This window comes from Chinchilla lanigera, unplaced genomic scaffold, assembly GCF_000276665.1.
Source record: "Chinchilla lanigera isolate Chin_1 unplaced genomic scaffold, ChiLan1.0 scaffold00051, whole genome shotgun sequence".
In the NCBI taxonomy this organism is placed as follows: Eukaryota; Metazoa; Chordata; class Mammalia; order Rodentia; family Chinchillidae; genus Chinchilla; species Chinchilla lanigera.
The window spans coordinates 13,666,711-13,694,279 of record NW_004955452.1 but is presented as its reverse complement, the minus strand read 5'-3'; the positions used below and the strand labels follow the sequence as shown (position 1 = coordinate 13,694,279).

At 48.0% G+C, this 27,569-nt stretch overlaps 2 protein-coding genes across 2 annotated transcripts in view; one reads left to right on the top strand and one right to left on the bottom strand.

Annotated features, from left to right (window-relative positions):
- Positions 1-6,062, top strand: part of Psmb2 (proteasome subunit beta 2) — a 37,101-nt gene extending 31,039 nt beyond the window's left edge. The window contains exons 4-6 of the mRNA XM_005395153.2: positions 2,140-2,302; positions 3,791-3,840; positions 5,827-6,062. Coding sequence (XP_005395210.1) covers positions 2,140-2,302; positions 3,791-3,840; positions 5,827-5,934 — 321 coding nt within the window. The 3' untranslated portion in view covers positions 5,935-6,062. The remainder of the gene's footprint in view (positions 1-2,139; positions 2,303-3,790; positions 3,841-5,826) is intronic.
- Positions 6,063-12,216: 6,154 nt separating this feature from the next.
- On the bottom strand, positions 12,217-27,568 carry Tfap2e (transcription factor AP-2 epsilon (activating enhancer binding protein 2 epsilon); the record flags this gene model as incomplete). The annotated part of the gene is made up of 6 exons (XM_005395152.2): positions 12,217-12,499; positions 14,615-14,756; positions 15,516-15,634; positions 17,051-17,273; positions 26,915-26,966; positions 27,491-27,568. Coding segments are annotated over 6 exons (897 nt in total), but the record flags the coding sequence as incomplete, so codon positions are not given.
- Between the last annotated feature and the right edge of the window lies 1 nt (position 27,569).

Genomic DNA, 27,569 nt, shown 5'->3' with positions numbered 1-27,569 from the left:
TTTAAAATGTTATTAGTTTTTTTTTTTTAATCTTTACCTAATTTAAACAGTTTTTTTTATTCCTTGGTGGTTGTGTAAAGTGGTAAGATACCCAAGGAGACTGGAGTCAGTCATGATGGTGCATGCCTATAATCCTAGCTGCTTGGGAGGTGGAGGCAGAGGGCTTGCAAGTTTGAGGCCAACCTGGACAACAAAGCAAGACTGTATCTCAAATTAAAAATTTTTAAACTGGGTGTGGTGGCATCAACCTATAATCCCTGCATTCGGAAGGAACAGGCAGGAGGATCACTGAGAGTGCGAGGCCAGCCTGGGCTACATAATGAGACATTGTCTCAAAGAAACAAAAAAAAATTTTTTTAAAAAGGACCAGGGATGTAGCTCAGTGATAGCATGCTTGCCTAGTGTGTTCAATGCCCTGGGTTCAATCCCCAGTACCAGGGGAAAAAAAAAAAAAAAAAGGAGGGCAGGGGATATAGCTCAGTGGTACAGTGCCTGCCTGGCAAGTGTGAGGTCCTGAGTTCGATTCCCAGTACCCAAAAAAACCATAGTCAGAGATGTGACAAGTAAGAAAAAGGCTTTTGGGATGTAGCTAATATACTAGGAATTCAGATAATTTCTTTCCGAGCGTGATATGTTTCATTTCTATTGTTTTTCCCACCATGCTCCCGAGAAAATAGAAGGGGGAATGGTCAGTTAACTCAGTTTTACGCAGAAAACAGAAGTTTATAGGGATTAAGCGTCTTGCCTAATGTCAAATTTACTGAGAAGATAGTCCCAGATGACACGGAATTCTGGAGCTTGGCAGAGTGTGTAACATGTTACTCATCTAAAATGTGAAAGACAGTCATTTTCTTGGAAGTCTTGACTATTTCTGGTCAATTTTTATTCCTCTGAGAATAGCCACCATCTTATCTCCAAGATAGGAGCTTGTTTGGAGGTTAGGGTCCTGTGTAAGCTTCAAGAGATGTTAGGGACTCTTCTTACTGAGCACAGCTGGCTTAGTAGGATTTTAAGCAAATATATATATAATATTTTCCTGTGTTTTTCTGACATGAGTTTCTTCAGACTACCAAGTGCCCATGTTAATTAGTGTTCAAAGAATGTGAAATGTCACTTTAAGCTCATTAGCTATCATTTCTTCCTGTTCTATAATATGGTGTCTCATTTAATGTGCACTTAATTGAATACATGTGTAAGTTTTGGGATGGACGCACAACCACTGGCAAGGCCACTGCCCACTGCCGCATGAACCAAATGCAAGGGCAGAAACACATTCTGAAGACAAAAAGGGAACCATAAAAATGAGAGTCCCACTGCCGTTGCCTAGGGGCAGAGACAGACTGAGTTCACCATGGTAAGTGTCCCCATAGGTGTAGAAAACATTATCATCCATTTGGAGATGAAGTGCAAGGCAGCTCAGTCAAGTAACGTATGTTTTTAAACTTGAAGGCAATATAAAGAAAGGACATATAAGTTCAAGTTATAGTTGCCTTTTTATTTGTCTTATTGATGAAAAAGTTTTTAATGTAGCTTAGGGGAGGCTTCTTGTATTAGAAAAATGTTAATATTTCACCTAAAACTACAGTTCTGGTGTTACTGTGTTTCCTTCTGTTTGTGGACTTCCATTATTTTTCTTCTAGGTTGTATTTGTTGGTTTCAGTAGTTAGAAACGACACAAACACCCATGCATTGCCTTTGAAGTGCTTTTGTGTCAGATTCTTGTCCACAGGCTTTAAGAAAAAAACAAGTGTTTTCTTTTTTTTGAGACAGGGTCTCCCTATGCAGTTCAGGCTGCCCTTGAGCTCACTTTGTAACCCAGGCTCCTCTTGATCGTGCTGCCTCAGCCTCCCAAGTGTTGGGATTACAGGCATGCGCTACCACGCCCAGCTAAGCAGTGTTTTCATACACCCAAACTACTCTAAATGTTAAAAAAAAAAAAAAAAAAAAAAAAGTTGACCTCCATTCACCTCTGACCACACTCCGGGTCCTGTGCATTTTTCTACATTTTTGCCTTCACTGTGATTTGCCCATTTGCTGCTACTTTTTTCTTGTTCATCAAGAATCAGAATACTCCCCATTTGCCATGGGAAGCGTTGGTGTTACGCTTCAGTCATCACTTTGCCATGTTTTTCCTTTCAGACCCCATATCATGTGAACCTTCTCCTGGCTGGCTATGATGAGCATGAGGGGCCAGCACTCTACTACATGGACTACCTGGCAGCCTTGGCTAAGGCCCCTTTTGCAGCCCATGGTTATGGTGCCTTCCTGACTCTCAGCATCTTGGACCGGTACTACACTCCGAGTAAGTACTAACACTCTAAAGAGGGAGCAGTGGCAGAGCCCTGCCCTTAGCTGCTTTCTAGTTTTGCCTACCCTTGGAGTTGGGTGACAGTCTTGAATAGAGGATGAATCCTCTCTGGAAGCTGCGCTCTTGTGAATCTGGGGGTTCTTCAAGAAGCTTGTTGATAAAAGTCCGTCTTTTGCCAGCCAAGATGAGCTGTTGCCTATCTCTAGAGCTGGGGCTTCTTTCTTTGTTTGCTTGTTTATTTGTTTGTAAGGAGTATTGGAGTAGATGTCATAGAGAGTCAAACATTTTTATTAGGTAATAGAGCTCTTTGTGAGAGTCGAGTTTTTTTATTCATTTTGTATGTCTGCATTATTGACATCTCAGCTGCAGCAACTCATCAGTTAAACCAAGTGGTTTGTGTGTGTGCTGAACTTGTGAAGATGAACAGGTCCCCATAATAACAACTGAGGGTGTCTTTGTTTAAACATCAGAGCTTTTAAGGCTATGAATCTGGACTCTGCTTTTGGTTCTTTTCCTTACTGACTACTTCGTCCTGCAAGAAAAAATAGTCCTTCTCCTTGTCCATAAATTGTTAGCTTGACAAAGCTTCAGACCCATGATGTTTTTTGCTCAGTTCTATCTTCTGACCCCATTCTCACCTCAGCTTTAGCCAGTGTGGGCATCAGCACTGGGAAGTTTTAGTTTTTACGAACTATAGATGCAGCACAGAAAATCACTTCTCTCCATACTTTCCTTTCTTACCTGTCAGCAGCATCAGAATCTGGCATATTCATTCCTTTTTGGTGCTGCCCTTTGGCTCAACCTCAGCCACACTAGAGCTCCAGGCCACATCGTGAAAAAATTGCTCTGATCTCTTGGTGTCTGTCTGTTGATTTGTGTCTGTCAGTACTACAGCTGATTTGCCCACCAAAATAACCATCAACTGCCCCTGAAGCCTAACTGCATAACATGTCATCCCAGTTCGCCATGCCTGCAGACAGTTCCTTTGGATCCTGTTTTAGGAGTCTCAGTCCCATCCTATGAATTCTCTTCTCATTGTTAAAACTGAGACCCAGCTGGGAAAGTGAGGCTAACACTCTGGCCCTGTCCTCCTATTTCCTGATTTGCAGCTGGTTACGGCAGATGGAATTGATTGAAGCTCTGCACTAAAGGAGGTAGCGGGGTGGGCTATAAAAAAGAGAGGCAGGCCACTGGACTTCTTCAGAGGCGGGCCCTGGCCAGGGGAGGCAGAATTCCGTCATGGTTACCCTTCTCTGTAGCAAATCAATTTGCAATGGCTTGTGGCTGCTAGAGCACTGGGTCTGGGGCACTCTCAGCTGCATATGGAATAAGTTTATTGCAGGCTAGAAGGCTAAGCATTTTTTACCTTTTCTATTTTGTATGATACTTGGACCTGAAGAAGTTTGAGACTTAATCAAAAGCTGCTGAGGATTGAACTTAATGGTGGCACCTCAAGTGCTTCGTGTCTTTGTTTTCTTTCAGCTATCTCACGTGAGAGGGCAGTGGAGCTTCTTAGGAAATGTCTGGAGGAGGTGAGTAGCTCCCATAGGATTGTGAAAGGAATGTTTGTCTCCCTGTTTGCCAGAATCATTACTGTTCCATGTTTGCTTTTTTTCCTGGTCCTTGCCAGAAGGTGTAATAAATACCCACTGACCAGATGTGAAGTTGCTAACCAGGGATGGAGTTTGCTGTGGGTTATAAGCTTATTTTTCTCTCATGGGTCACTTCCTCGTCAACGTCAGTTTTACAGTTTATTTTTCTTTCTGGTTCATCCAAACCAGTGGTTCTCAAAATTCATGTGTATAAGAATCATCTGGGGAACTTGTCAAAAAGCAGATTACTTTCCCTGCACCAGCCCAATTTCTGATTCCACTGTCCTGAGATAAAGACTGAGAACCTTGAGCCGCATGTAAAGACACCCACCTGTAATCGGAGCACTTGGGAGGCTGAGGCAGACGGGTCACCATAAGTTCAAGAGGAGCCTGGGCTACATGGCAAGACCCTGTCTCAAAAAAAGATACTACTGAGAATCTCTATTTTAACTGACAGTCCCAGGTAATAATTGGGGACATAATTGTAAGAACTATTGCCCAGGACTTTATACCTACTCTGTTCTTGTGCTATCTCTGTTTGCCCTACTGCTTACTTGCTTACCAGTTGATGAGCCCTGCTAATTGCTAATTTGGAGAGAAACCTTTAGCATTGAAAAGGCCAGAGAAAGCTGTGTACAGAAGGGGAGCAGAGCCCTTTGCTTTTGAGGCCAAGAACCCACTCTGCTCACAGCCTAAGGCTTTGGGTGTGAATGTAGGAAGAGGTGGCAAAAAGCAACCTCATTCTTTTATTCTTCTTGTGGCATATGTATGAACTTGAGTTCATGGTCTCAGGAGATAAGAGCAGGTGGGAGCGTTGCCGCTTACACAGGCCTGTCTTTTTCAGTCCACAGCGCCCCCTTTCCCTTCATCCTGGTTTGTACGTCCCTTTTCCAAGGCAGGTGCTGAGAAGAAACTCGGTTTTTTTTTAACTGGTCAGCTAAGAGGCCACGTTGGCCCTAAGTGTCACAAGGAGCTGCCAATGAAGAAGCTACTGGAATATTAAGTACTTTTGAGACGTTACCCTTCTCCATGCCTCCTAAAGAGAGTCATTTTCAAAACCCTTATTACCACTTTTTTTGGTCTTGGAACTTGATTCGGGAGATAAGAGTCATCAGCCAGAAAAGACTCTGGAAATGGAATGGGCTGTTTCTGCCTGAGCTGCGGAGGAGATGAGAAACATGATGGAAGGGAGGGCTTAAGCCTGGAAGGGTGGATGGTTCCAGAATCAGCTCCTAAGGAAAAAATGGAGCTGCTGCTTTCTGGAAGCTCTAAATGAGGCATCCAAGAAGAATAGCTATAGAAGTAAAGATTTCAGAGCTACTATCCCCAGTAATCTCGAGCCGGGTTAGTGGGCTGTCTGTTTCTGTGCACGTAGTTTACAGCCTGCACTGGAGGAGACAGAAGTAGGGCTTGTTTTAAGGGTTCTGTTGACATTCTTCTCACCACCCCTCCGGCTGCACATACAGAGGCACCCACACTAACCAGGGCCTTCTCATGTGGGTAAATCACAGGCCCAAACTGTCAGGACCGAGGAGTGTACTGCTTTGGCCCAGAGTTTGTTCCTGGGGCACTGATTCCTTGTCAGCTTATTACCTAGAGACATTTCAAGAGTAAAGTCTGTGCTTACCGGACTGATCGGTAGCAGGCTGTGGGAATAAGAACACCGCCCACTTCTTTCATAGGCTGGCTGACCAGAGGCAGACTCCCAACTGCATCTCCCAGCCTGTGCTCACTGCCTGGTAGGCAGCCTCCAGCTATGGTTTGGGCATTCCTCAGCACCCTAGGAACAGCTACCCGCAGGAGAATGCCAGTTCCACAAAAGCAGGGATTTTTATGTTTGTATCCACTGTGCCTAGAATGGAATCTGCCATGTACTTAGTGCTCAGTAAGTGCTTGTTGACGGATTTGCTTCATTTTTCTTTGCAGCTCCAGAAGCGCTTCATCTTAAATCTGCCAACCTTCAGTGTTCGAATCATCGACAAAAATGGCATCCATGACTTGGATAACATTTCCTTCCCTAAACAGGGTTCCTAACATCATGGCCTCCCTCCCACTTGCCAGGGAACTTTTTTTTATGGGTTCCTTTAATTTTTTTCTACTCTTTCGCAGTGCACTCTTAATAGATAGCTAATTCAGAATAAAGCTAACTATGGATAAATCGAGCTTTCTGGTTTGGATCTGTTTACCTAACCTCACCTCAGAAAGGCAGGGAAGGGAAGGTTACCTTTCTGCCGAGCTTTCCCTTCATTAATGCTCTTGGGACCCTGAGCTTCAGACAGCCCCGTGTGGTGCTCCGCTGCGCAGCTTCTCGGTCACCCAGCCATTTTTATGTCCTTACTTGCTAATGACTCGTTCCCTCTAAAGCAGTGGGGGTTTTTGCTGCACTACTTAAATTTTTAAAATTAATTTGAATAGGTATTTAATGAACTTAGTAAAATATGCAAACAGTACAAAAATACGTAAAAAATGTTCCTCCCATCTATATAATCTAATCACCTGCTGCTCTTCCCAGAGGAGATTTCAGCTTCAGATTAGTTTTTCTCCTTCTCTTCCTCCTGAATGACCAAAGGCAATCCTGCCTGCTGGTTTTCCCATCTGGAAAATGACAGAGGACCTACTTGGTTGGTCATGGCAGTGGTGGTGATAATTTTATGAAGACATATATGTAACATTTAACACAAGGCCCGGAAATATATGGTATATTTGTTTGCACCCAGGTCCTAACCAGGAATGAAAGGATCTCTTCCTTTCAATCTTAGTATCCCAAGAGCACTCAGGCAAGCCTACAAACCACCTTGACTCTCTCTTCTCCACCTGAGATCTCTTTCTGAGCTCCAGATCAGCTTTAGATATCTCAACCTCCAACCTTAGGGACATCAAACATGTCTAAAGCTGCGCCTTACCATCTGCCCCCTTTCAAGGCTCTCTGTAATTTTCCATCATGGGGAATTAAAGCCACTTGGCTTCCAGGTGCCTAAATCAGCAACTTAAGTATCATACCCCCGCAACCCCCTCAGTGCTAGGGATTGAAGCCAGGATCTCACGTATGCTAATACAAGCATACTACCGCTAAGCCACACCCCCACCCCTTTTTATTTTGATAGTCTTCCTAAGTTGCCCAGGCTGTCCTGGAACTCTCCATCCTCCTGCCTCACCCTCCCAAATAGCTAGAATTATGGGGATGTGTCAGTACACTAGGTGGTTTTTTAATAAGCGCTTTTTTTTTTTTTAATGAGATTGGGCCTTGCTGTTGTAGTCCAGGTTAGCCTTGCACTCACTGTTAGCCCAGGATATCCTTGAACTCACAGTAGCTCTCTTGACTCAGCCTCCTGAGTACTGGGATGGCAGGTATGCGCCATCATAAACTTTTTTGCGGGGGCTGCTGGGGATTTAGCTCAGCAGCACAGCGTCTGCCTGGCAAGCGCGACGTCATGAGTTCGATTCCCAGTACCAGAAAAAAAACAAACAAAAAATAAAATAAACTTTTTTTTTTCTTTTTTGTCTTTTTGAGACAGGGTCTCTCAATGTAGTTCAGGCTGGCCTTGAGCTCACTTTGTAGCCCAGGCTGGCCTCCAAATGTAGCCCAGGCTGGCCTCAAAATGATCATCCTGTCTCAACCTTGAGAGAGCTGGGGTTACAGGCGTGTGCCACCATGCCCGGTTCTTTTTTTTTTTTTTTTTTCTTTTTTGTCTTTCTGGCTGTCATAAACTTTTATTCTGAATAACGGAGAGAAAAGTTACAAGGAAAATATAGTATCGTATCACCCAGTGTCTTCTAATACTAGCATCATGTGGAACCATGGAGCATTGTCAGTACGAAGAAGCCAATACTGGTGCATTAGTGTTAATTGAAAAACAGCCTTTATGCAGATTCCACGTTTTCCCTTTAATGTCCTTTATTTATAAAAGGGCTTTTGGGTATCGTCCGTGGAACCACATTGTGCTTCATTTGGGCATGACTTCTTTTCCAGTGTTGGGGTCTGAATCTAGGACTTTGACCATCCTTATCTTTTTTTTTTAAGGTAGAGTCTTATTAAAGTCACTGAATTGCCCGTCCATGCAGGGCCCAAACTTGTCTTCTTCCTTTTCGACTTCCCAAGTGCTGGGATCACGGGTGTGCAGCCACGCCCAGGTTGGGCATGATTTTTGATGCCATTCTTTATCTCCTGTCTTCACATGGGTACCAAGTTGTCATTTCTACTGCTTAAATCTTTTTTTTTCCTTAAATGTTTTAAGTCTGTCCCCATTATTTTGTTCATCCCCCTTCATTTCTTGGACTGCTTCACCAGTGTCCTACCTTCACTCTAATTTCTTCTCCCTCCAGTTCTTTGTGGTCTAAAATACTAGTTTGACCACCCATTCCATCTCACTTAAAACTTCCTGGTAGTTTTTACATTGCTTATACAATAAAGCCCAGTTGCTTGGTTTGACGTACTAGGCATCTCATAGTCCTCCCAGCCTCACTGCCCAGCTTCCTTTCACTCTTACGTATTTCATGAGACCCAGGTTCAAACTAAATTTACATGACCCCAACTACACTTAGGACTTTGCATTTGTGTACAAACACCTGCCATAAGAAGGGTTATCGCTACTGTGTGTGTGTGTGTGTGTGTATTCACTCTCAATGCTTCATGCTCTGATATTTTCTAGTCTGGATTTTATTTCTAGAAATGTCAACTGTGTCCTAAATCGATTTCTTGAAGTATGAAAAATGCTAGGAATGCAGTGATTCTTTAACACTCCTAGCCAGACATTGCCCAGAATGGCCTTCCCATTGGTTTCCATCTGCTTGCAGGTGATTAATGCACAGAAAACAATATTCCTTCCCAGGCTTGGGGTGGGAGGGTTCAGGTTGGAGGAGAGAGCAGCTGTTGTGCCTCAGGGTAGGGAAGCTCAGCTTTGACTGGTGAAGAGCTGCTGACGGGAGCCTCTGAGAGGGAAAAGGATGCTGACATGGCTTGAGAAGCTCTTGGTACCTGCTGAGCAATGGAGGCTGAGCCTGCTCTGCCTGAAGCCCAGAGGCCCAGGGTCCTGTCACGGTGTCCTCACCTTGGTTCCTCAGCAGAAGCAGCAGAAGCAGCAGCAGTGCTGGAATGAGGGGAAGGACATTTTCAGGATTCTTTTCCCAAGTCTGCTGCTCTCTTAACTCCTGTGTGTGGGTCGTAAGCAAGTGTGTGCGCGAGAAGAGAAAGGCCTGCACCACACCCTGACCTCCCTTCGTGAGGCTTGAAGGAGGCATCTGAACATTGCACTCTTATTTCTCCTGCAACACTACGATCCTCTCAAAGGAAACAGAAATACTTCCTGTGAGTATAAACTCAAACTTTCACAATTTGAAAATCATGATGCTTATGCAGCCTAAACACTTAATTTGCAGCTTCTTGCTTTGCAAACAAGGAGTTGTGTAAGCCATCTTGTATACTTTTTCTTTAATCATTGTCTCCTTCAGGGCTAAACGCAGCTAAGCTAGTCAGAAGAGAAAACATTATTTTGCTGTGAGGGGAAACAAACGAAAAAAATCAAATGCCGAGACCTCAGGAGTTTCCCATGCCATTAACATGGTCTCCATCCTGTATTGCTTGCTTGTTAATGACCTTGACCCTGGCCGGTGTGGGAGAGCATTGGGGTGCAAGGAGCTGGGAGGACCTTCCTCTTGGTGGGGTCAGGCCTGGGAGCATCCCTGCACAGGGCTGTGAGGTGCATGCAATAGAAATGAGGGAGGGCTGGATCAAGCTGACATCCATGAGATCTACTCTTGTGACACCAAAGGCATTAGGCAAGTTACTCAATGACAATTTTTGTAAGGGGGGGGTGGGCTATATAGAAGTACAGGCAGAGTTTATTGTGAAGCAAAGATAGGAAATTAAGCCCTCAAGCAAGAAGGTGGGTATTGCCATGCGGGCATCTGCCTAGAGTGGGAATTTGGATTTTTTTTTGAGACAGGATCTTGCTACATAGTCCAGGCTGACCTTTAACTCAGTATGTAGCCCAGGCTGGCCTCAAGCCCACAGTGATTCTCCTGCCTCAGTTTCCCTAGTGCTGTGATTACAGGGATGTGTGCCACCACACCCAGCTTTGGATATCTTTTTTATGCACCTGGGAGTTACTCCTGGGGTTCGGAGAACTAGAGTGACTATGATGTTTATTATTTTTCTTAGAGGTTACTTTGTAATTACAAATGTCTTTCTTTGTTTTTGTTTTTTTTCAGATGGCCAGTGTTCCCTCATGTTCTTAATCATGTAAGAAGCTTAAGAAAAAAATTTATGAGAGAAAAAAATTTTTTGCAGTGCTAGTGATTGAACCTGGGGTCTTGTACTTCCTAGGTATGAGCTCAACCACTGAGCCATACCCTCAGCCCATGAAAAAAAAAATTTAAATCAGGTCTTAGCCCAAGGCAAGAGGGTTTTTAATAAACATTTCCCTTTCTGATATCACTGGGCCATAGATCTAACCAGTTTTTATTTTTCTACAATAGGACTTGGTGAGAATTACGTGGTCCTTTCTTTAGGGAAAGTTGTCTGGTACTGAAAAGTACTTGAGAAACTGGCTTCGTCCTTGCTCAGCAGCCTTCTATTGGTACCATATGCCAGGCATCTGCAAGTGCTATGTCTTTTACCTGGTCATTTCCAGACTGATCTAGGCTAAATGAGGCCATGCAGGGAGCCAGTGTGGGTGGAGAAGGAAGGTCGGCGCTTAAATCAAGTGGAGAGAGGACCAACATGGGCAGAAATGTAACCACCTAGTTCAGAGGAAACAAGAGGTTGGGAACCAAGGGATATTTCAGAAAAGAGCAAGTGGTCAGCCGTATCAGTGCTGCAGCTAAACCCAGGAAAGGCCTTTGGATTTTTACATCTTCATCATTGAATGGATTTCAATAGACTGGTAGGAATTGAAGTGAGTTGAAAAGAATTGAGGGTGCAAAAACATTGGGGGTGTAGCAATCTTCCGCAAACTTTAACTGCAAAGGAAATAACGAGATGGGGAAAGATTTATAAGATAAGAGATCTTGGAATATGTGTATTTTGGGGAATGATCTAATAATTCAGTAGAGAAGGAGAGATTGATAATGCTTAGAAAAGATGCCTGAAGACTGAAAGCCTCGTCAGAGATGAATTAGCATTTGCCTGACGCGCGCGCGCACACACACACACAATCATCAGCATTCACACTGATACACAGATCTACCACCAACAGTCATAACACATCATATAGACCTAACAGTCAAGTTGACACATTGACCTATAGGCCCAGCAAGTCAAAAATACACAGTATTCCCTTGACACACAAATAGCCATGTGGGCATGCCAGATAGATACATACCAAGATCCGTACCCCTCCCAGGGGTGCTTGCACCCCCTAGTAGTGTTTTTCCCTTTAGAACTCCCCTGTCCCCTGTGACCTTGCTGTTAGGATGCAAACCAGGCCTGGGCTGAAGGAGAACAGCAGAGCTTCACATCCAAATAAAAAGGTTTTATTAAGAGAGTGAGAAAGCAGTTTGAGAGAGGGGAGGGACATCAACTGCAGGGCCAAGAGCAACAACAAATATAAAATTCTGGTGACAGCTCAGGATGCCTGACACAACCTTCCCTCCCAGCCCACCCACAGTCCTCTGTAAGCAAGACACCCTCTCCCCTCTGGTCGAAGTGGACATCTCAGTGCATGAGCAGGAAACAGTGAAATAATCCCCAACTTATTGGGATAAATAGGCTGTGTTGGACATCCTTAAACTTTCAAATTTAATTACAACATACATAAATAAATAGGACAGACATAAATGGGACAGTGATTCAAGTTCTGTGATTTGTGCTTTTTCTTCTTTGTTCCTCGAGGGCCTCTCTTGCCCTCTGAGAGTGGGAAGGGTCCAAAGAGCCCACTGGGCCCTTCTGCCAGCACCCCTTTTCTGGGGATAGGAGATTCTGAGATGAGGGTCACCAGCTCCTCAGTAGCACCTCTGATTTGTTACTGCCCTTCCTGCCATCAGTAAAAAAGTCTTGGCCCCTGGGAGGACCCACTGCCACCCAGCCACCCTAGTGGGAAGGGTTCTTCACCATGAGGCAACTTTAACCGCACCAATTTCCTGTCCAACTTCTCAGCAAAGGTTAGAAAACTGCACACGTGAAACAGATACATGGACCCTACAACAAACCACAGAAAGGCCACTTTCCCTTGCTCCAACCCAGATCCATAACTGGCTTTGCTGGATGAATATTCTCTTTCTGGCCTGACTAAGCCCACCTTTTAGTCCCTTCACGGTCACCCTCAGGAGCTAAGAGCTCTTTTCAGGCTTTGGGAGCCACTGACGAGGCAAGCAGTGCAGTTATTTCCGATGCTTGGCGTCCTTCTCTGAAGTCTTGGTCTCACCATGCCCACTGCCTGCGCTGCTTAGAAACATCTTGTCCACCCCCTTGAGTGACTCCAGCAGGTAGTTCTGGAAGGCTGTGAGGGCAGCGCAGATGGCGGGCCCGCCGAAGCCGTGGGTGATGAGGCTGAAATGTGTCAGGCAGCTCTGCACCCCGGGCTCCAGGATGAGTGCGGGGCGGCTGTTGCCCAGTGGGGAGCGGTCTTGAGCCATCAAGTCTGCAAACTCTTTGCAGATCTGCCTGGTGGGGGAAAGAGGGTCAGAGGATAAAGGTAAAGACCCTGAGTCTAGAAAAGGACCTACTACATGCTGGGTTCTTTATATGTATTATCTACATGCTTGCTTGATCTGACAAATGAAGATGATATTCATTTTACAAAAAAAGGAAACTAAGGCTCAGAGAAGTTAGTGAGTGGCCCAGTATTGCATGGCCAGTAAACAGAACATGCCAGTACCCTACTGAATGCTCTCCCCATGGGTAGCCTGTCCACATTCAAAGTGCAACTCATCTACTTTATCCAGAAAACTTTCCATCATTCTCTCTCACCCCAAACACCCAGTGCGTCCCAAAAACTTGCCTTTTATTATGGAACAGCCCAGAAACCAGTCTTTCTGAAACCAGGAGACTGGTTTCAGAATGGTTAGATGACCAGCCAAAGTGACCAAGCTCGGATTCTAATCCAATTCCCGCCCTGGGCCATTATCCATCCCTTTATGCATCCCATGTGTGGCTCAGGATCGGTTGTCATTTAGCTTTGTGTCACCATAAGATGCCATCTTAGACATGACTAGGGCCCAGGAAGTGGTTGCTAAATGAGCTGATTCATAAAGTAGGTGGATTGCACCCACCGCGGGCTTCTCCAGCCACAACGGGAGGAGCCTCCAGATTTCTCCATGCAGTAGTTCTAGGAGTCTGGTCCGTCTTCTGCCTAGAGGGCTAAAGGAAAGCCTCAGAGGGAGGGTGGAGTTGTTACTGAAGGGCTACATCTGGTTGGGAGCTGGATGGAGTCTAAGCAGGAGAAGGGGAAGCCCAGGGAAGTCATCTGGCCTGGGTGGAGTTTGTGTGGGACAGATTGTTGAACCTCAAAGGAGTCTGAACTTTAGTCTTCAAATTTCACTCTCACCCCCTTCCTTCCCCCTCACCTCTATAATTTTTTTTGCAATTAGACTGCTATTGTCTGAATGAATGTTTGCGAATGCATGTATTAATATCCTTCTAAAATGCATGTATTAATATCCTAGCCCTGGAGCTGACTGTGGTGCACACCTGTAAGCCCAGCACTCAGGAGGCTGAGGCAGGAGAAACACTGCAGGTTCAAGGCCAGACTGGGCTACATAGTTTGAGACCAGCCTAACTACTCTGTTTCAAAAAACAAACAAAAAAAAATCCTACTCTGAGGAGATGGAGACAGAGCCTTTGGGAAATTATTTGATCATTAGGGTGGGAGAGCCCTTATGAACAGGGTTAGCACCTCTACAAAGGAGGCCCAAGAGAGACTCCTTGCCCTTCTACCATGTGAGGACACAGCAACAAAGTATTGTTTGTGTACAAGAAAATAGGCCCTCACCAGAAACTGAATGTCTTCATGTTGGATTTCCCAGCTTCAGGAACAGCTGAGAAACTATTACCCAGCTTATGAAACTCAAGTTTATGGAATCTTGTTATAGATTTCCCAATGGTCTAACACAAGGACCTCTTCTGAGAAAGTAAGTCTTTGTGAAATGCAAGTTCTAAATAGGTTCTGGGACATCTTCACAGAACCTAGTCTGAAAATCATTGCAGAAGCAAGAAGACCCATTGAAGATTCTTGGGCACGTTCAGGGAAGCGGAAGGAAAAGCGGGGCCGTGGGTGAAGGTCCAGGAGTGAGATGAGACCTGATTTGAGGAGGCAACACGTGAACAGTGGTGCGGGAGGCGCCAGTGGGGCCTGGAGAGGGCTCATGTGGACCTGGTGGCCTGGGGAGCTCACTGGAGCAGAGCTGATGGGAGGGCTCAGCAGGGGCCACCTCGGACCCGCAACAGGGACTGCGCTGGCATGCCATGAGGTAGTGTTGTATGTGAGACACCTCCATGTGACACCGTGTTTACTGATGCATAGAATCCAGACATGTTCACATGTTTTGTCCATGTGTTCCCCTGGGGCTTGTGAAAAGTGTTCATGGAGGTCTGAGCGTGATGGATAATGGTGCCCAAATATGCCTACATGTGCCTATGTGTGCCAATGTGGTGTGCACATGTGCACATGTATGCCACATGTGCATGCGTATGCTCACAAGTGCTGTCCATTGTTCTTAGGTCAGTGTCTGTGTCTGTGCGTTGCATCTGTGACAACCAGGGCACGGTGTCCCCACTCACTTGGCAGCCAGCAGCATGCTCTTGCGGCTGTGCAGCTCCCCAGGGTCAGCATGCTGTCGGCACAGGTACTCAGCGGCTGCCTTGGCTGGGAACTCAGTCTCACAGACATAGCCGAAGTCTCTGGCCAGGTGCACGGCCTCTCCTGCGGGGAGGGTGTGGAGTTGTTACTGCCAGGTGGACTTCTAAATCTGGACCCAGCCTTGAACCTCTGACTCCCTGGTCAGATGTTTCTGGAGATGTGCCCTCTTGTTGCCCTCCCGAGCCCTGCTCCAGCCTCAATTCCCTTGGGACTGCCAGGGTCAGGCTCTGAGCTCAGACACAGGTGCTGGATCCACCACGTATTGAAAGCCAGAGCCCAGGGTCACCAACCTCTAGGGAAGGGGGCTGTCACCTTCCTCATCTCATTCCCACATCCAAACACTGGCTACTCCTATACCTCCACCCCCTACACACACACTTGAAGTAGCTCTACTGTGTGTGTGCAAGGATGCACAGAAGCACATGCAAACACTAGAGCTGTCCCTCAATATTAGCTCCAGATGCCCTCAAATACCAAATCTGCGGATGCTTATGTCCTTTATACGAAATGGCATAGTATTTGCATATAACCTAAGCACATTCTCCTGTATACTTTAAATCATCTCTAGATTACTTATACTACCTAACAGGATGTAAATGCTATGTAAATACAATAGTTATATTGTATTGTTTAGAATGTAATGACAAGAGAAAAGTGCGCACATGCTCAGGAAAGACACAATTTTTAAAAACATTTTTGAGCTATGGTTGAACTTCTCAAATAGGAACCCACAGCAGGGCCAATTGTACCCGCACATCACACACATACTTTCCTACACACCAAGGGCATACACAGCCTCAGCAGTGCTCAGAATACACTCACCCTCCACCAGTGAAGTCAACAGTGTCACGTTGGCGGCCTTCCGTCGGCCTGCTGGTAGGTTGAGCCCAATCTTCTCCAGTCGTTCCCGCAGGCACCTGCCCCCATTCTTGGACTTGGCCCTTGACATGCACAGAGAGAAACAGACACCCAGCTATGAAGAAAAGAGAGAAGCTTGTAGGCGAAGTGACCCTAAAGGGGCTGTTGCCCAATCCCTGTTCACTTGGAGATTCTCTTGAGTCTTTTAAAAGCAAGATCACAACCTCTTTCTAACCTCCCCGTTTCTACAATCAAGACTGGGATGGAGCCCCCAGCACCCAGCTCCAGAAGTCCCTATTTCTCCCTACTCCTCTCTACAGCAGGGATAGCCCGGGGCAGGGCGGAATGGGGCAGCATCTTAGGGTCCTTTTCCCCCACCTTAGCACATTGCTGGGGATGCACAGAGCCATATGCAGATACAGAGTGACACACAGAGGGACACAGGTACACACACAGTCATCTGGGGACTCACAGATTCACACAAACACGAATAAATAATGAAGGTCAAGAATATGGAGACACATACACACCCACCCATGGAGACAGGCACCAGAGACCCACAGACTTAGATGCCCAGGGACATCATCACACCAAGTTAGGACCCTAGAGACAAGTCCTTCAGGGATGCTCGGAGGCCAGAAATAAGGAGAGACTCTTATCACTGCGCAAATGCAACCCCATATAGAGATACAGTCATGTAAACAGACATACAACTAGCTGCAGATGCACACACCATTACACACACACACACGTGTGCATGCACCACACTCCAGGCTACACATTCCCACTAAGAATAACACAAGAGGCTGGGTGTAGTGGTGCACGCCTGTAATCCCAGCACTTGGGGGCTGAGGCAGGAGGATCGCTGAGTCCAAGGCCAGCCTGGGCTACATAGTGAGTTCAGGGTCAGCCTGCACTACACAGCAAGACCCTGTCTCAAAAAAGGATAACGAAGAAAATATGAGTTTTACTTGTAGAAACACATACTCCTGGATATCCCCTAATACATACACACACACATCATTCTCAGACTCATCCGAACTTATAGCCCTGAAACAGAAATACTCTTCCTAGGCACAAGGACATGAAGAGAGAGAAACAGACATATGGCTGTGTAAACAAACTATGGACTACCGTGCTTCCCAACCCAAAATATACAAACCAGTGAGGCCTGTACGAACACAGAGAATGGACTTAGGGCCCTCGTGTCCTTTCCTTGGGGAGGGGTGAAGATGGCACTCTTTTCCCCAGACTCAGCCTTGTCTATCCTGCCCAGTGGGGGTGAGTCTTCCATTCTTTTTCAGTGCCCCGGCTTCTCTCTTTGTCCTCCCCACCCTCTGCCCGACCTGAGAGCCTGGACCTGCCCGAGTGTGCATGACCTGGGGTCCCTGGGCCCTCCTCTCCCAGGGAGACAGGCGGATGCCGTGGCCGGGGTGATGCCGTGAGAGGGTCTGAAGGGAGCAGGGGCTCTGGCTGGGGCTGTGGGCTGGCCTTCCTACCTGCGGAGGACACCACCCAGGAGGGAGGCATTGAGGCACTCAGGAGGTGAGAGTCGCCGCTGCACCTCCCCCACCGTCACCTTGTACTTGGACGTTGAGCTGAGTAACGAGAGCCGGCCAGGCACGGAGCAGAAGACTTCACTGGGGTTGGTGATGCCGCCAACCAAGCCGTCTTTGGCCAACGAGAGGGCTGACAGGCAGCTGGCTTTGGAGGGCATGGGGACTGTAGAGCAGAAGCAAGGGAAGAGAAAGGGGACACTGAGCCAGAGGCCACAGGACAGGCACCAGCCGGCCATGGAGTGGGTGCACTGATGACTCACCAGCTGTGCACATGGAAAGATCCAGCACCTTTCGGAGGGATGCTCTAGCATCCCTGCTTTACAAAGGGAGAAACTGAGGCACACTGAGGTTAAAGTGATGCATCAAATCCACTCAGGAGGAGCAGACACTGAGCCCGGAGCTGCCTGGCTCTCAAACCCATGAGCCCTCACTGAGCCTCTTAAAACTCAGTTTTAGCACAGCGTGGTCATTCTGGTAGGTGCCATGAGAGAGGGAGCTGGATGTGAGGAAGTGGAGTCTGAGCCGAATGTAGGATTCCTGGGTCACCACAGCGGGACCCAGCCAGGCCCGGGCAGTCACAGGGAGTCCCAACTCCCCCTTCCCATCGATGACCCCCACAGTCCCACCCCTGAGATCAGTGAGGGGCTGGGGTTTTGGATTCCCACATCCAGGCCACTCTGGGGGTGCTCCAGGAAACAAGGAATAAGGAGGTATGGCCTATGGTACCCTCCCCTAAATGCTCCCTTAATTATCTATGAAGGGAATCAGAGAAGTTAATAATGTTCTAAAATTCACCTAGATCCTCTTGGCTGTAAAAGAAAGTTCTTCTCTCCCTCTAACCTCCATCTTTTGGCTTAACTGTAGGAGGCAGGAAGACTATTCAGGCCCTGGCTTCTTCCAAGGAACTCCCAGGCCTTCTCTTTCAGGGAAGCGAGTGCCTCAGTAGACAAGGTCTTATGTGTGTGTTGGGAATGGTGGTCAAATGAGGAGTCTGGTGCTAACAACTACTGCGTACTCACTACGCCATGTGTCATGTGGATGCCCATCCCAGCTCTTGGAACAACCCACAAGGCGGCTACCCTTACTCTTCTCACTGACAGATGGGGAGACTGAGGCCCAGAGGTAGAGTAGGGTGTCTGATAGCACCCAGTTGGTAGACTGAGAACCAGTAGCAAACCCAGTACCGTGATCTCTTTGCCTTTCTGTCATTTGAAAAATATTTGCTGGGCTGGGGATTTAGCTCAGCAGCACAGCTCCTGCCTGGCGAGCACAAGGTTGTGAGTTCGATTCCCGGTACCGGAAAAAAACAAAACAAAAAAAAGAAAAATACTTGCTGAGCACTGTGTGCCAAGAGCTATGCTGGCCTTGGGAAGAAGATGTAAACAAAGCTCACCCTGTTCCTAGCCTGGCAGAGCTGCCGCTTTTCCCCTCTCCCAATGAGCATCCCCGCTCTGCGCCCAGCCACCCGAACAGAAACTTCGGGATACCCTCTGCACCTCTCTCGGCTGCCACATCCCACCCACTGCGCTGGGTTACGGCTTCACTGTCTTAACCAGCCTCGGACGCAGCCCTTCTCTGCGTGTGCACAGACGCTTTCCCACTTTCTGCACAGCCTCTGCTCTGGCCCTCTGTCCTGCTGCAGAGGGATCTTTCTGAAACATGCATCACTCACAGTTACTCTGCGGCTTAAAACCCACCAGCGCCGGCTCAGTGTCCTGAAAGGCAGATCCCAGCTCCACAGCTGGGCAGAATGAGGTTGCCTATCAGTAAGGGCTGAGGAGAGCTGCTATCCAGATTCTCACGTCAAAACGAAAAAACCTGGGCTGGAGGTGTAGCTCAGTGGTACAGCACCTGCCTCGTCATACATGAGGTCCTGGGTTCAATCCCCAGCACTGGAAATAAATAAATAAAAAGAAGAAACTGAAAGTTCAAGGAGCTCAAAATATCATAGCAAGTACAGACCAGAAGAATCTTGAACTCTGGCCACTGACTCTAACGTTCACATCCTTGGGGCTGGGGATATAGCTCAGCAGCACAGTGCCTGTCTGGCAAGCACAAGGTTGTGAGTTCAATTCCTGCTACCAAAATACCAAAACAAAATGAATAAAGTTCACATCTTTAGCCATCAGTTATAATGGCTCCTCCCTCCTGGTTTTACCTGGTCCCATTTGTCCTTTAGGCTCTAGACCCACACTGACTAAATATAATATGAGCCACAAATTCAGCATGGTGGCACATACTTGTAATTCCAGCACTCAGGAGGCTGAGGCAGGAGGATCAGGAGTTCTGGGCCAACCTGGGCAACTTAGTGAAATGCTGTCTCAAAAAAGAAAAATTCACAAATGTAAACGTCCTGGGGCTGGGGATTTAGCTCAGCGGCAAAGCGCCTGCCTGGCAAGCGCAAGGTCATGAGTTCGGTTCCTGGTACCGGAGAAAAACCAAAAAAAAAAAAAACAAAAAAAACAAATGTAAACGTCCTAATAGTTACACTGAAAAAAAAAAAAAGAAATGTGAGATTAATTTTAATTCATATATAACATTAAAATATATAATATTTAACATATTAATATAAATCAATACTATAATATTAATATAATTAATATTATAGTCTATATTAGGTTAACAATATAATCCATGTAATCAGTATTTTAAAAATTAATGAGATATATTGAATTTTTTCTTTTACTGGGTTTTCAAAATCCAGTATGCACTTTACACTTATAGCTCATGTCTATTCAGACAAGTCACACTGAGTGCTCAGCAACCACGCGTGGCTCGCGGCCACCACAGCAGCCCTAGACGTCACAGGCGGGGAGCACAGGTATCACATGTGAGACGTGGATGTGGGGGAGACTGCAGCCTGCGTGTGTGCTGCCCCGGGCACAGACCCAATATTCTCTTGAGCGAGGCCCTCCTTCCCCAGCTGCAGGTTAGCCTGAGCTTCTGCACGGAGTGCCCTGGGCCCCTCCATCCTCATCCCTGTCTGCGCAACTCTGGATTGTCCTAATCTGCCACACAACTATCTTCCCCACCAACGAGGAGCACAGCGAGGCCAGGTTCTTGGTCCAGGTGGCCAGCAGTGCACATGGAGTGAACGAATGAAGCAATTTGGAGACCCAAAGTGGGAAACAGAACGGTGGTCCCAGATGGCAGGGAGTGTGAGGGAACCTCATCTTGTTAGCTGCCCTTCCTCCCCGGGTCTCCATTCAGGCACCAGAGCAAGGTTAGAACGAGGCTAACACCAGTGAGGGACTTGGGTGCAACATGTAAGAAGGCACCAATTACTTGGATCAAGACACTTGGTATTCTTGCTTCACTCAGTGCTGCATGCCTGTAATCTCAGCACTTAAGAAGCTGAGGCAGGAGGACGACGAGTTCAATGCCAGACTGGGCTACATAGCAAGGTCAATGCCAGCCTAGACTCTATAGCGAAGTCCCATCTCAAGGGAGTTCTGCCAAGTACTTTCTTCTGCTGACGGCAGATTTATGCAAACAGAGGTGCAGCCACGTGCAAATGCATAGCCGTAGGGACACAGAGACAGGGTGAGCTTTGTTTACCTCTTCCTCCCAAACTCATGACATGGGAACATGTTCCTGTGTATGAGTGATAGTCCTTGCTGCTTCCCCAACCTGTTGCTTTTTCCTCAGAGCTCTTTCCTCAAAAATGGCAAGAGAAATGCAGTCCAAGATTAGGGAGCTGGGTGAGCCAGGGAAGGGGCCATCGTGGAGGTGGGATTTGACCTGGCAGACTGCAAAGCAGACACTGATACTCGTTTCCCACACTCACAAGACCCTCTTCCACAGTGGCTCCTGAAGCTGCTCTAGCTATGGTGTCCGCTTGGTCACACACTCCGAAGCTATTCGTGTACTTTCGAGACTCAGAGCTGACACAAGAGTTCCCACTTATCCAACCTGCCCGACAAGGTGCACATACCCGAGTCTACCCAGAGGTGGTAGCCATCAGCTGGCTACTGAATCTGAGGCTGCACAATACACTCTCCCAGAAAACATGGTGAAACTGCAGTTCCTTCTAGGAAACAAAGTTTCATGACAGGTTCAGTAGAGTTAGTTCTTAATTATAACACCAAAAGCATGATCCATAAAAGATAATTATAAATTGGACTTCATCAAAATTCACAATTTTTGTACCTCAAAGGGCAACACTAAGAAAATAAAAGGGACCAGGCATGGTGGCTCATGCCTGTAATCCCAGCTATTCAGAGGCTGAGGCAGGAGAATCCCAATTTTGAGTACCACTTTTTTTTGTGTGTGTGTGTGTGTATTTTTTGAGACAGGGTCTCGCTATACCATTCAGGCTGGCCTTGAGCCCATTTGTAGCCTAGGCTGGCCTTGAACTCGAAACAATCTTCCTGCCTCAGCCTCCCGAGTGCTGAGATTACAGGTGTGCGCCACCATGCCTCGCTTGAGTACCACTTGAGCAACTTAGTGAGAACTTGTCTTAAAAATCCAAGGCTCAGGACATGGTTCAATTCTCAGTACTGCAAAATAAATAGATGATAGCTAGATGAATAGATGGAGATAGAAAGAGAGAGAAATTTTTAAAAGGTGAACCACAGCTTGGAAGAAAATATTTTCAAATTAAATATCTAATAAAGGATGTGTATTCAGAACATATTTTAAAAATCTCTCACAACTCAATAAGATAACCTAATTTTAAAATGGTCAGTGCAGAGCATAGTGACACTCAACCGTGATGCCAGCACTCTGGAGGCTGAGGAAGGAGGTTTGCCACAAGTTCAAGGCCAGCCTTGGGTATATAATGAGTTCAAGGCCAGCCTAAACTACAAAGCAAGACTGTCTCAAAAAAAGAAAGATAACATAAAAAGTTTAAAAAACTAAAAAAAAGCAGGAAAAAAATGGTCAAAACATGTAAAACTACTTGATTAAAAATGATGGATGAATGGCTCTTAAGTACACAAAAACTGCCCAACATCATTGGCCATTAGCAAAATACAAATGAAGACTATACTGAGATACCACTAGGTGGTTACAATAAAAAAGAAAATACCAAGTGTACGTGAGGGTGTGCAGAAACCAGAACCTTCACACCTTGCTGGTACCAATGTAAATAAAATAGTACAGGCACTTTAGAAAACAGCTTGGCAGGTTCTTAAAAATTAAACATAAATTTACCACATAGTCCACCAACTCCACTTCTAGCAAACAATGAAAACATATGTCTACACAAAGACATGTATATAAATGTCCACGGCAACCTTATTCATACAGTAAAAGAGTAGAAACAACACACATGCCGATCAACCAGCTAATGGATAAACAAAATGTGTGTTGTGTCCATACTGTGGAATAGTACTCAGCAATAAAAAGAAAAAATTACCGGTACATGTTACAATAGGGATGAGCCTCAAAAGTTTTATGCTAAATAAAAGCTAAAAGCAGCTGGATGTGGTGACACACACCTGTTGGTGAGGCTGAGGAAGGAGGAGAGCAAGTCTGAACCCAATCTGGGCAACTTTGTAATTTAGGGACACCCTATTTTAAAATTTAAAAAGTAAAAAGGGCTGGAGATGTAGCTCAAGGTAAGGTGCTGGGTTCAATCCCCAATACCACAAAAAAGAAAAAAAAAAACAAAGCTAGAAGCAAAAGCCTGCATATCTGTCTATTCTATGTATACAAAGAGTCCGGAATATGCAAATTTATAGACAGAAAGTAGATCAGTGGTTGCCTAAGGGTTGGAGTGAGAGCGAGGATTAACTACAAATGGGAATGAAGGAATTTTGAGGGATGATGGAAATATAGATTGTGGTAATGGTTGTACAGCTCTACACATTTACTGAAAATCATCAGATTGTATTCTTAAAACGAGTGAATTCTATGTATATAAAATTTACCAAGTTCCAGGGCCATACATCCTTTCAGGGATTCAGATTCAGGGGATGTGAGTAGGGGCTCAGAAACTGCATTTTTAATTAGCACCTCTAGGGGATCCTCCTATTTATTTTTTATTTTTTTTCCCTCCTGTTTATTATGCTTCCTTGGACCACACTTAGGATCTCTGGGGTCCAGAGTCTGGCGGCAAGGAATATACCCTAAGGAAGGCAAGCAAGAGGGGCAGTGACCCCCGCCCCCCAGCCTACTTGAGTCTCCTCCATCTGCCCTTGTGGGACCTCCTGGTTAAGTTCTCTTCTCTTTTTTTTTTTTTTTAAGTTCTCTTCTCATCAACTGTCTTTACTCCCCTGCTCCATACTCGTCTGTGGCTCCCACTGTCCTTGGGTAAAGTCCAAACTATCTGCCTCCTGCTGTTCTTTTAGTTGCAGTCTGGGGCAGACAGTAGCCTGGAGGCAAGTGAGGAAGGAGGAATTCAGAGCCCCGTCGTTGTGTAAATTTCTGATGCTAATGTAACAGATTGTTTACATTATTTTTAATTTTAACGTTATCGTTTATCTTGACTACTAAGTTTTTTTGGTACCTTCTTACATGCTGCCCCAGAGAGATGAGTACCTCACTTTCCTCACTCCGTTCAGTCCCAGAATGTTTGGAAACTCATTTGGAAGCTCAGACTCTCCCCACCTCCATTGGAACTTTCGGCAGAGCCAAAGAGATCAGAATAAAGGGCGATGTTTCCATCAGCCTCCTTCCCAGAGGGCCCCTGAGACGACCACCGGCCTCTCAGAGGGATTCCCCAGCCCCAGGCAGGCAGCCAGTCACTGTCTTCTGGAGGGACAGGGACATATCTCAGTTCTCACCCCTAAACCACTCGCCTCCAGTGGGTGCACTGGGTTTTTAATACTTTGGTTTTTCCGCAGAGAAGGAAGGCATCTGCCCATGCTATGCTTAGTGTGGCGAGAGTAGCTCGACCCTTTCTGCACTTCCCTTTCCCATGTACTCAGAAGCCCTCGCTTATGCATTTAACACCCACTGAACCGGGTTCAAAAGTCTCGCCTCTAGGAAGCCTCCCAACCTCAGGCACCGCTCAACCTGCGAGCCCCGCGGACCCTGCGCAGCCGCTCTCACCTACCGCACCCTGCCCTTCTCGGCTGGAAAATAGTCCCGTGCAGCTCCGTCTACCTCATCAGTCCTGCCTGCTTTCTGGGGCCCTGGGTCAGGCTGCAAAACGGGAGGTGACAATGTGCGCCTAAATGGAAGGCTCCCCAGTTCCGCGCGGGCGGGCTTCTTCTACCCCTCCCCACTCGGTGGCTGCCAGAGGCAGACCTGGGGGTGCGGCCGGGCGGCGGAGTCCCTGAAGATCGCGCGGTCCCGCTCCGAGCCCCCGGAGCCCGCAAGCTCCGCTCCCTGATGGCACCAACTAGATCGTAGCCCGAACCCTTCTCACCCCACGGAGCAAAGCCACGACTGCGGGGAGGCCGGCGCTGTTTCTGTTTCTGCTTCGGACGCGACACCTCAACTCTTGGCCACGCAGCCGCCCCTCGCGCCACGGCTGGGAAGAGCTGCGGGGAGGGGACGCTTCGCCCGCGCTCGCCCTGAGCCACTTTCTGTAATCCACGGGCCTGCAGCGCGGAGTCCACACCGCGGGCGGCAGGCGCTGGAGACTCGGGAGAAACGACCCTGGCTTCCAGCGCCTGAGGACGATGAAGGGCTCTAATCCACTACCCCATGGCGATCCAAAGAACTAGGGGCGAGGCAGATTCCCCCGTGACCGCACAGCGCCAGGTGAAAACTGCCCGCTGCGCCAGGAGCGTCCGGGGCCCCAAGGCGCAGGGCTCGAGCCAGGCGGGCCTCGCAGCTACACGGTGCCTCGAGGTGGGAACCGCAGTGGTCACGCCGGTGTCGACCCTCTCCTCCCAGGCCTGCCTGGCAGGGCACCGGCGCTTCCTTCCGCAGACAGCCGGGATTCTGGCCCCCTCCTTCCTCTTTTGCTGCAGCGCCCGGGGCTGTAACTGGACGTCGTGGCTCAGTCACAGGCACTCCAGTAACGCTCCACTGGACCACCGACCCAGAACAGCGCAAGCAGAGCTCGCTGTGTCCTTGGGACTGTCTTGGGGGATTCCGGGCACACCTAAGATCTGGGAGTTTCCAAAGCTGATGGATGTCCTTCCAAAGAAGCGAATTCCAGGTCATTCCCGTCCCTTCTCACATGCCAGTCTCCTGCCTGAGGTTCTGAGTTAACATAATCTGATCAACAGCAGATGCTTTTACCCTTCCCAGGGCAGAGGTCCCTAGGCTTCTCAGAATGCAGGGTCTTGGCTCTTTATGGAGTCAGTGAACCTAGGACTCCTCACTCTTGAGCCTGGGCAGGCATTAGGAACAGGGGAGAGGGTGCTGGCAAGGATGGTCGTATCTCCAGTGGGCAGGGGGCCAAGCCCAGTGGCAGGCTCTTACAGACTGTAGACCCAGGTCTCCCTTCCATCAGTGTCAAGATGGGAGCTCTCCAGGAAGCTGGGAAAGCCTGGGTGGGGCACATAGCACAGTTCTAAGTGTCCTACCCAGGGTCCTCCACATAACCCCAGCTGCGGAGGGGGGGGTCCAGGAGGCGCTCTTCACCAAGTTCTGATAGGCTGTCCTCTCATCGCTCCCTACACAAGCCAAGTGGTCCAGCCAACTCCCGGGTCCTGGTGACCCAGTCCTAGCCCTACTCCTTCTCCTCATCCCTGTGCCCACCAAGACCCTCCCTCTGAGAACCCGTGGTGGGGGTCAAACAGAACCTGGGCTTGAATTCACTTGTTTGAAAAACAACTCTAGCCAAATCCTTCGGGAAGAGAGGGGAGGAGCGGCCACTGCTGTGCCTCCAAATTCCTTTGGGCACCTACCCCAGATCTAAAGAGCCTGCCCAAGGCCTGGGTCCCTCTGGGTCTATTTGTTTCTCTTGGTATATCTCTGTTTTTCTTTTACCTTTCCCTGGCACGGCCAAAATTCCCAGGCCTAAAAATCCACTTAGGAGCGTGTCTTATACCACTGGCATCTACTAATGTAAAAAGACACACAAATACGCTGAAAATGCACAGAGCGGGACCCTCACAGCTTAGAAATCCTCAGCTACCAAAGGACAAATATTAGAGCACAACAGAGACCCTGTTACATACACTGAAAACCTCAAAAACAGAGAGGTGTACTCCAACACAGAGAAGTGCAGACCACTCACACACAGATGTGAATCCCCAGTACACTCACAACAAAATGTACTCTAAAAAATACTGACACCTGGAAAAGGAAGATACAGAGATGCTGCATAGGACCCAGAACTCACAGAAACACCCAGGAGCAGGCGGGCCCTGACCCTCGTGCACACAATTTAACACACAATATTCATGCACTGGGTCTCGAATCCTTAATGCTGATGCAGGCTTTGGCTGAAGGAAAATTCCCTGATGGGAAATGCAAGGCCCGCAAAGCCCTGCCGCGAAGGAAGGCGCAGAAAGTGCCTGCCAGGCTCCAAGATGGTAAAGCTCTGTAAAGCAGAAATCATTTACCAAAATTTGTGGGTCCAGCACTTCCATTCCCACCTCTTAGGAAAGAGGGAAGTCGTTTAACTTGTTCTGCAAATTAACTCCAGATCCATCAGAGCGCCCTCCCCTCGGCAAGCCGAGGCCAGGCCCAAGCGCCGGAGCCCGGAAGAACACAGCGGGACTCCAGCCGAGAGCAGGCAGCAGGCTCCAGGGCAGTCAAAGAACCCGCTCCACTGCCCAGCACCGGCAGACCCGCAGCCTCTGCTGCCCCTCTGCTGGGCTGGGAAGAGTGTTCGGTGGCCACCGAGCTGGGCGACGCACAGGAGGCACTGGCAGCCCTGAAGGAAATGGGTCTGTTTGCCCGAGCACCGCACCATCTCGCCGCGCTCTACCTCGACAGCCCATTGCCATTCCTTACCTTTCTTGATCACAGACTGGTCCAGGAGGCTCATTCCCGGTTCATCCATGGCCTGCAAATAGCAGAGGGCAGCGGTGAGGGAGCGTGTGGATCTAGCGGTCACATCTTTCCCCGAGCCCATGCCACCCGGGGTCCCTGTCTGCTCCGCCCCAAGCGCGCCCCGCACCGCCCGGGGAGACTACGGGTAGGACTGGGAATCGCCGGTTCGGCACCATCTGCGGCCAAAGAGCGAGTCCTGGGCACTCACTGTACCTCAGGAGGCCACTACCGCACTTCCCTTGCCCCAAGCGCAGCTGCCCCCGCAGGCGGAGGCTGTGCATAGCTGCCCGACGGGGCTCAGCCGCACCGCGGGGAGGGAGGGAAGTGACTTGGTCCCTGCCGAGGGTTGCTGCCGTTAGGCATCGGGCACCGATTTAGTGCCAGGTCGCCTTAACCGGGCAGTGTCTAAGCCAGAAGAAGGAGTGCTTCCTCGGAGACACAGGCGCCAAGCGGCAGGCTGGGAGAAAAGTCAGGCTCCTGAATTTGTCACTTTCTGCCTTCAGGGTCCCAGCCCACCGCAGACCCCTCGCGTCTCACCTGTATGTCCTCCAGGCCGGGCGGCGCGGCCAGCCCCGGGAGGCCGAGGGGCGCGTCCGCCAGGCCGTGCGCGCCGTCC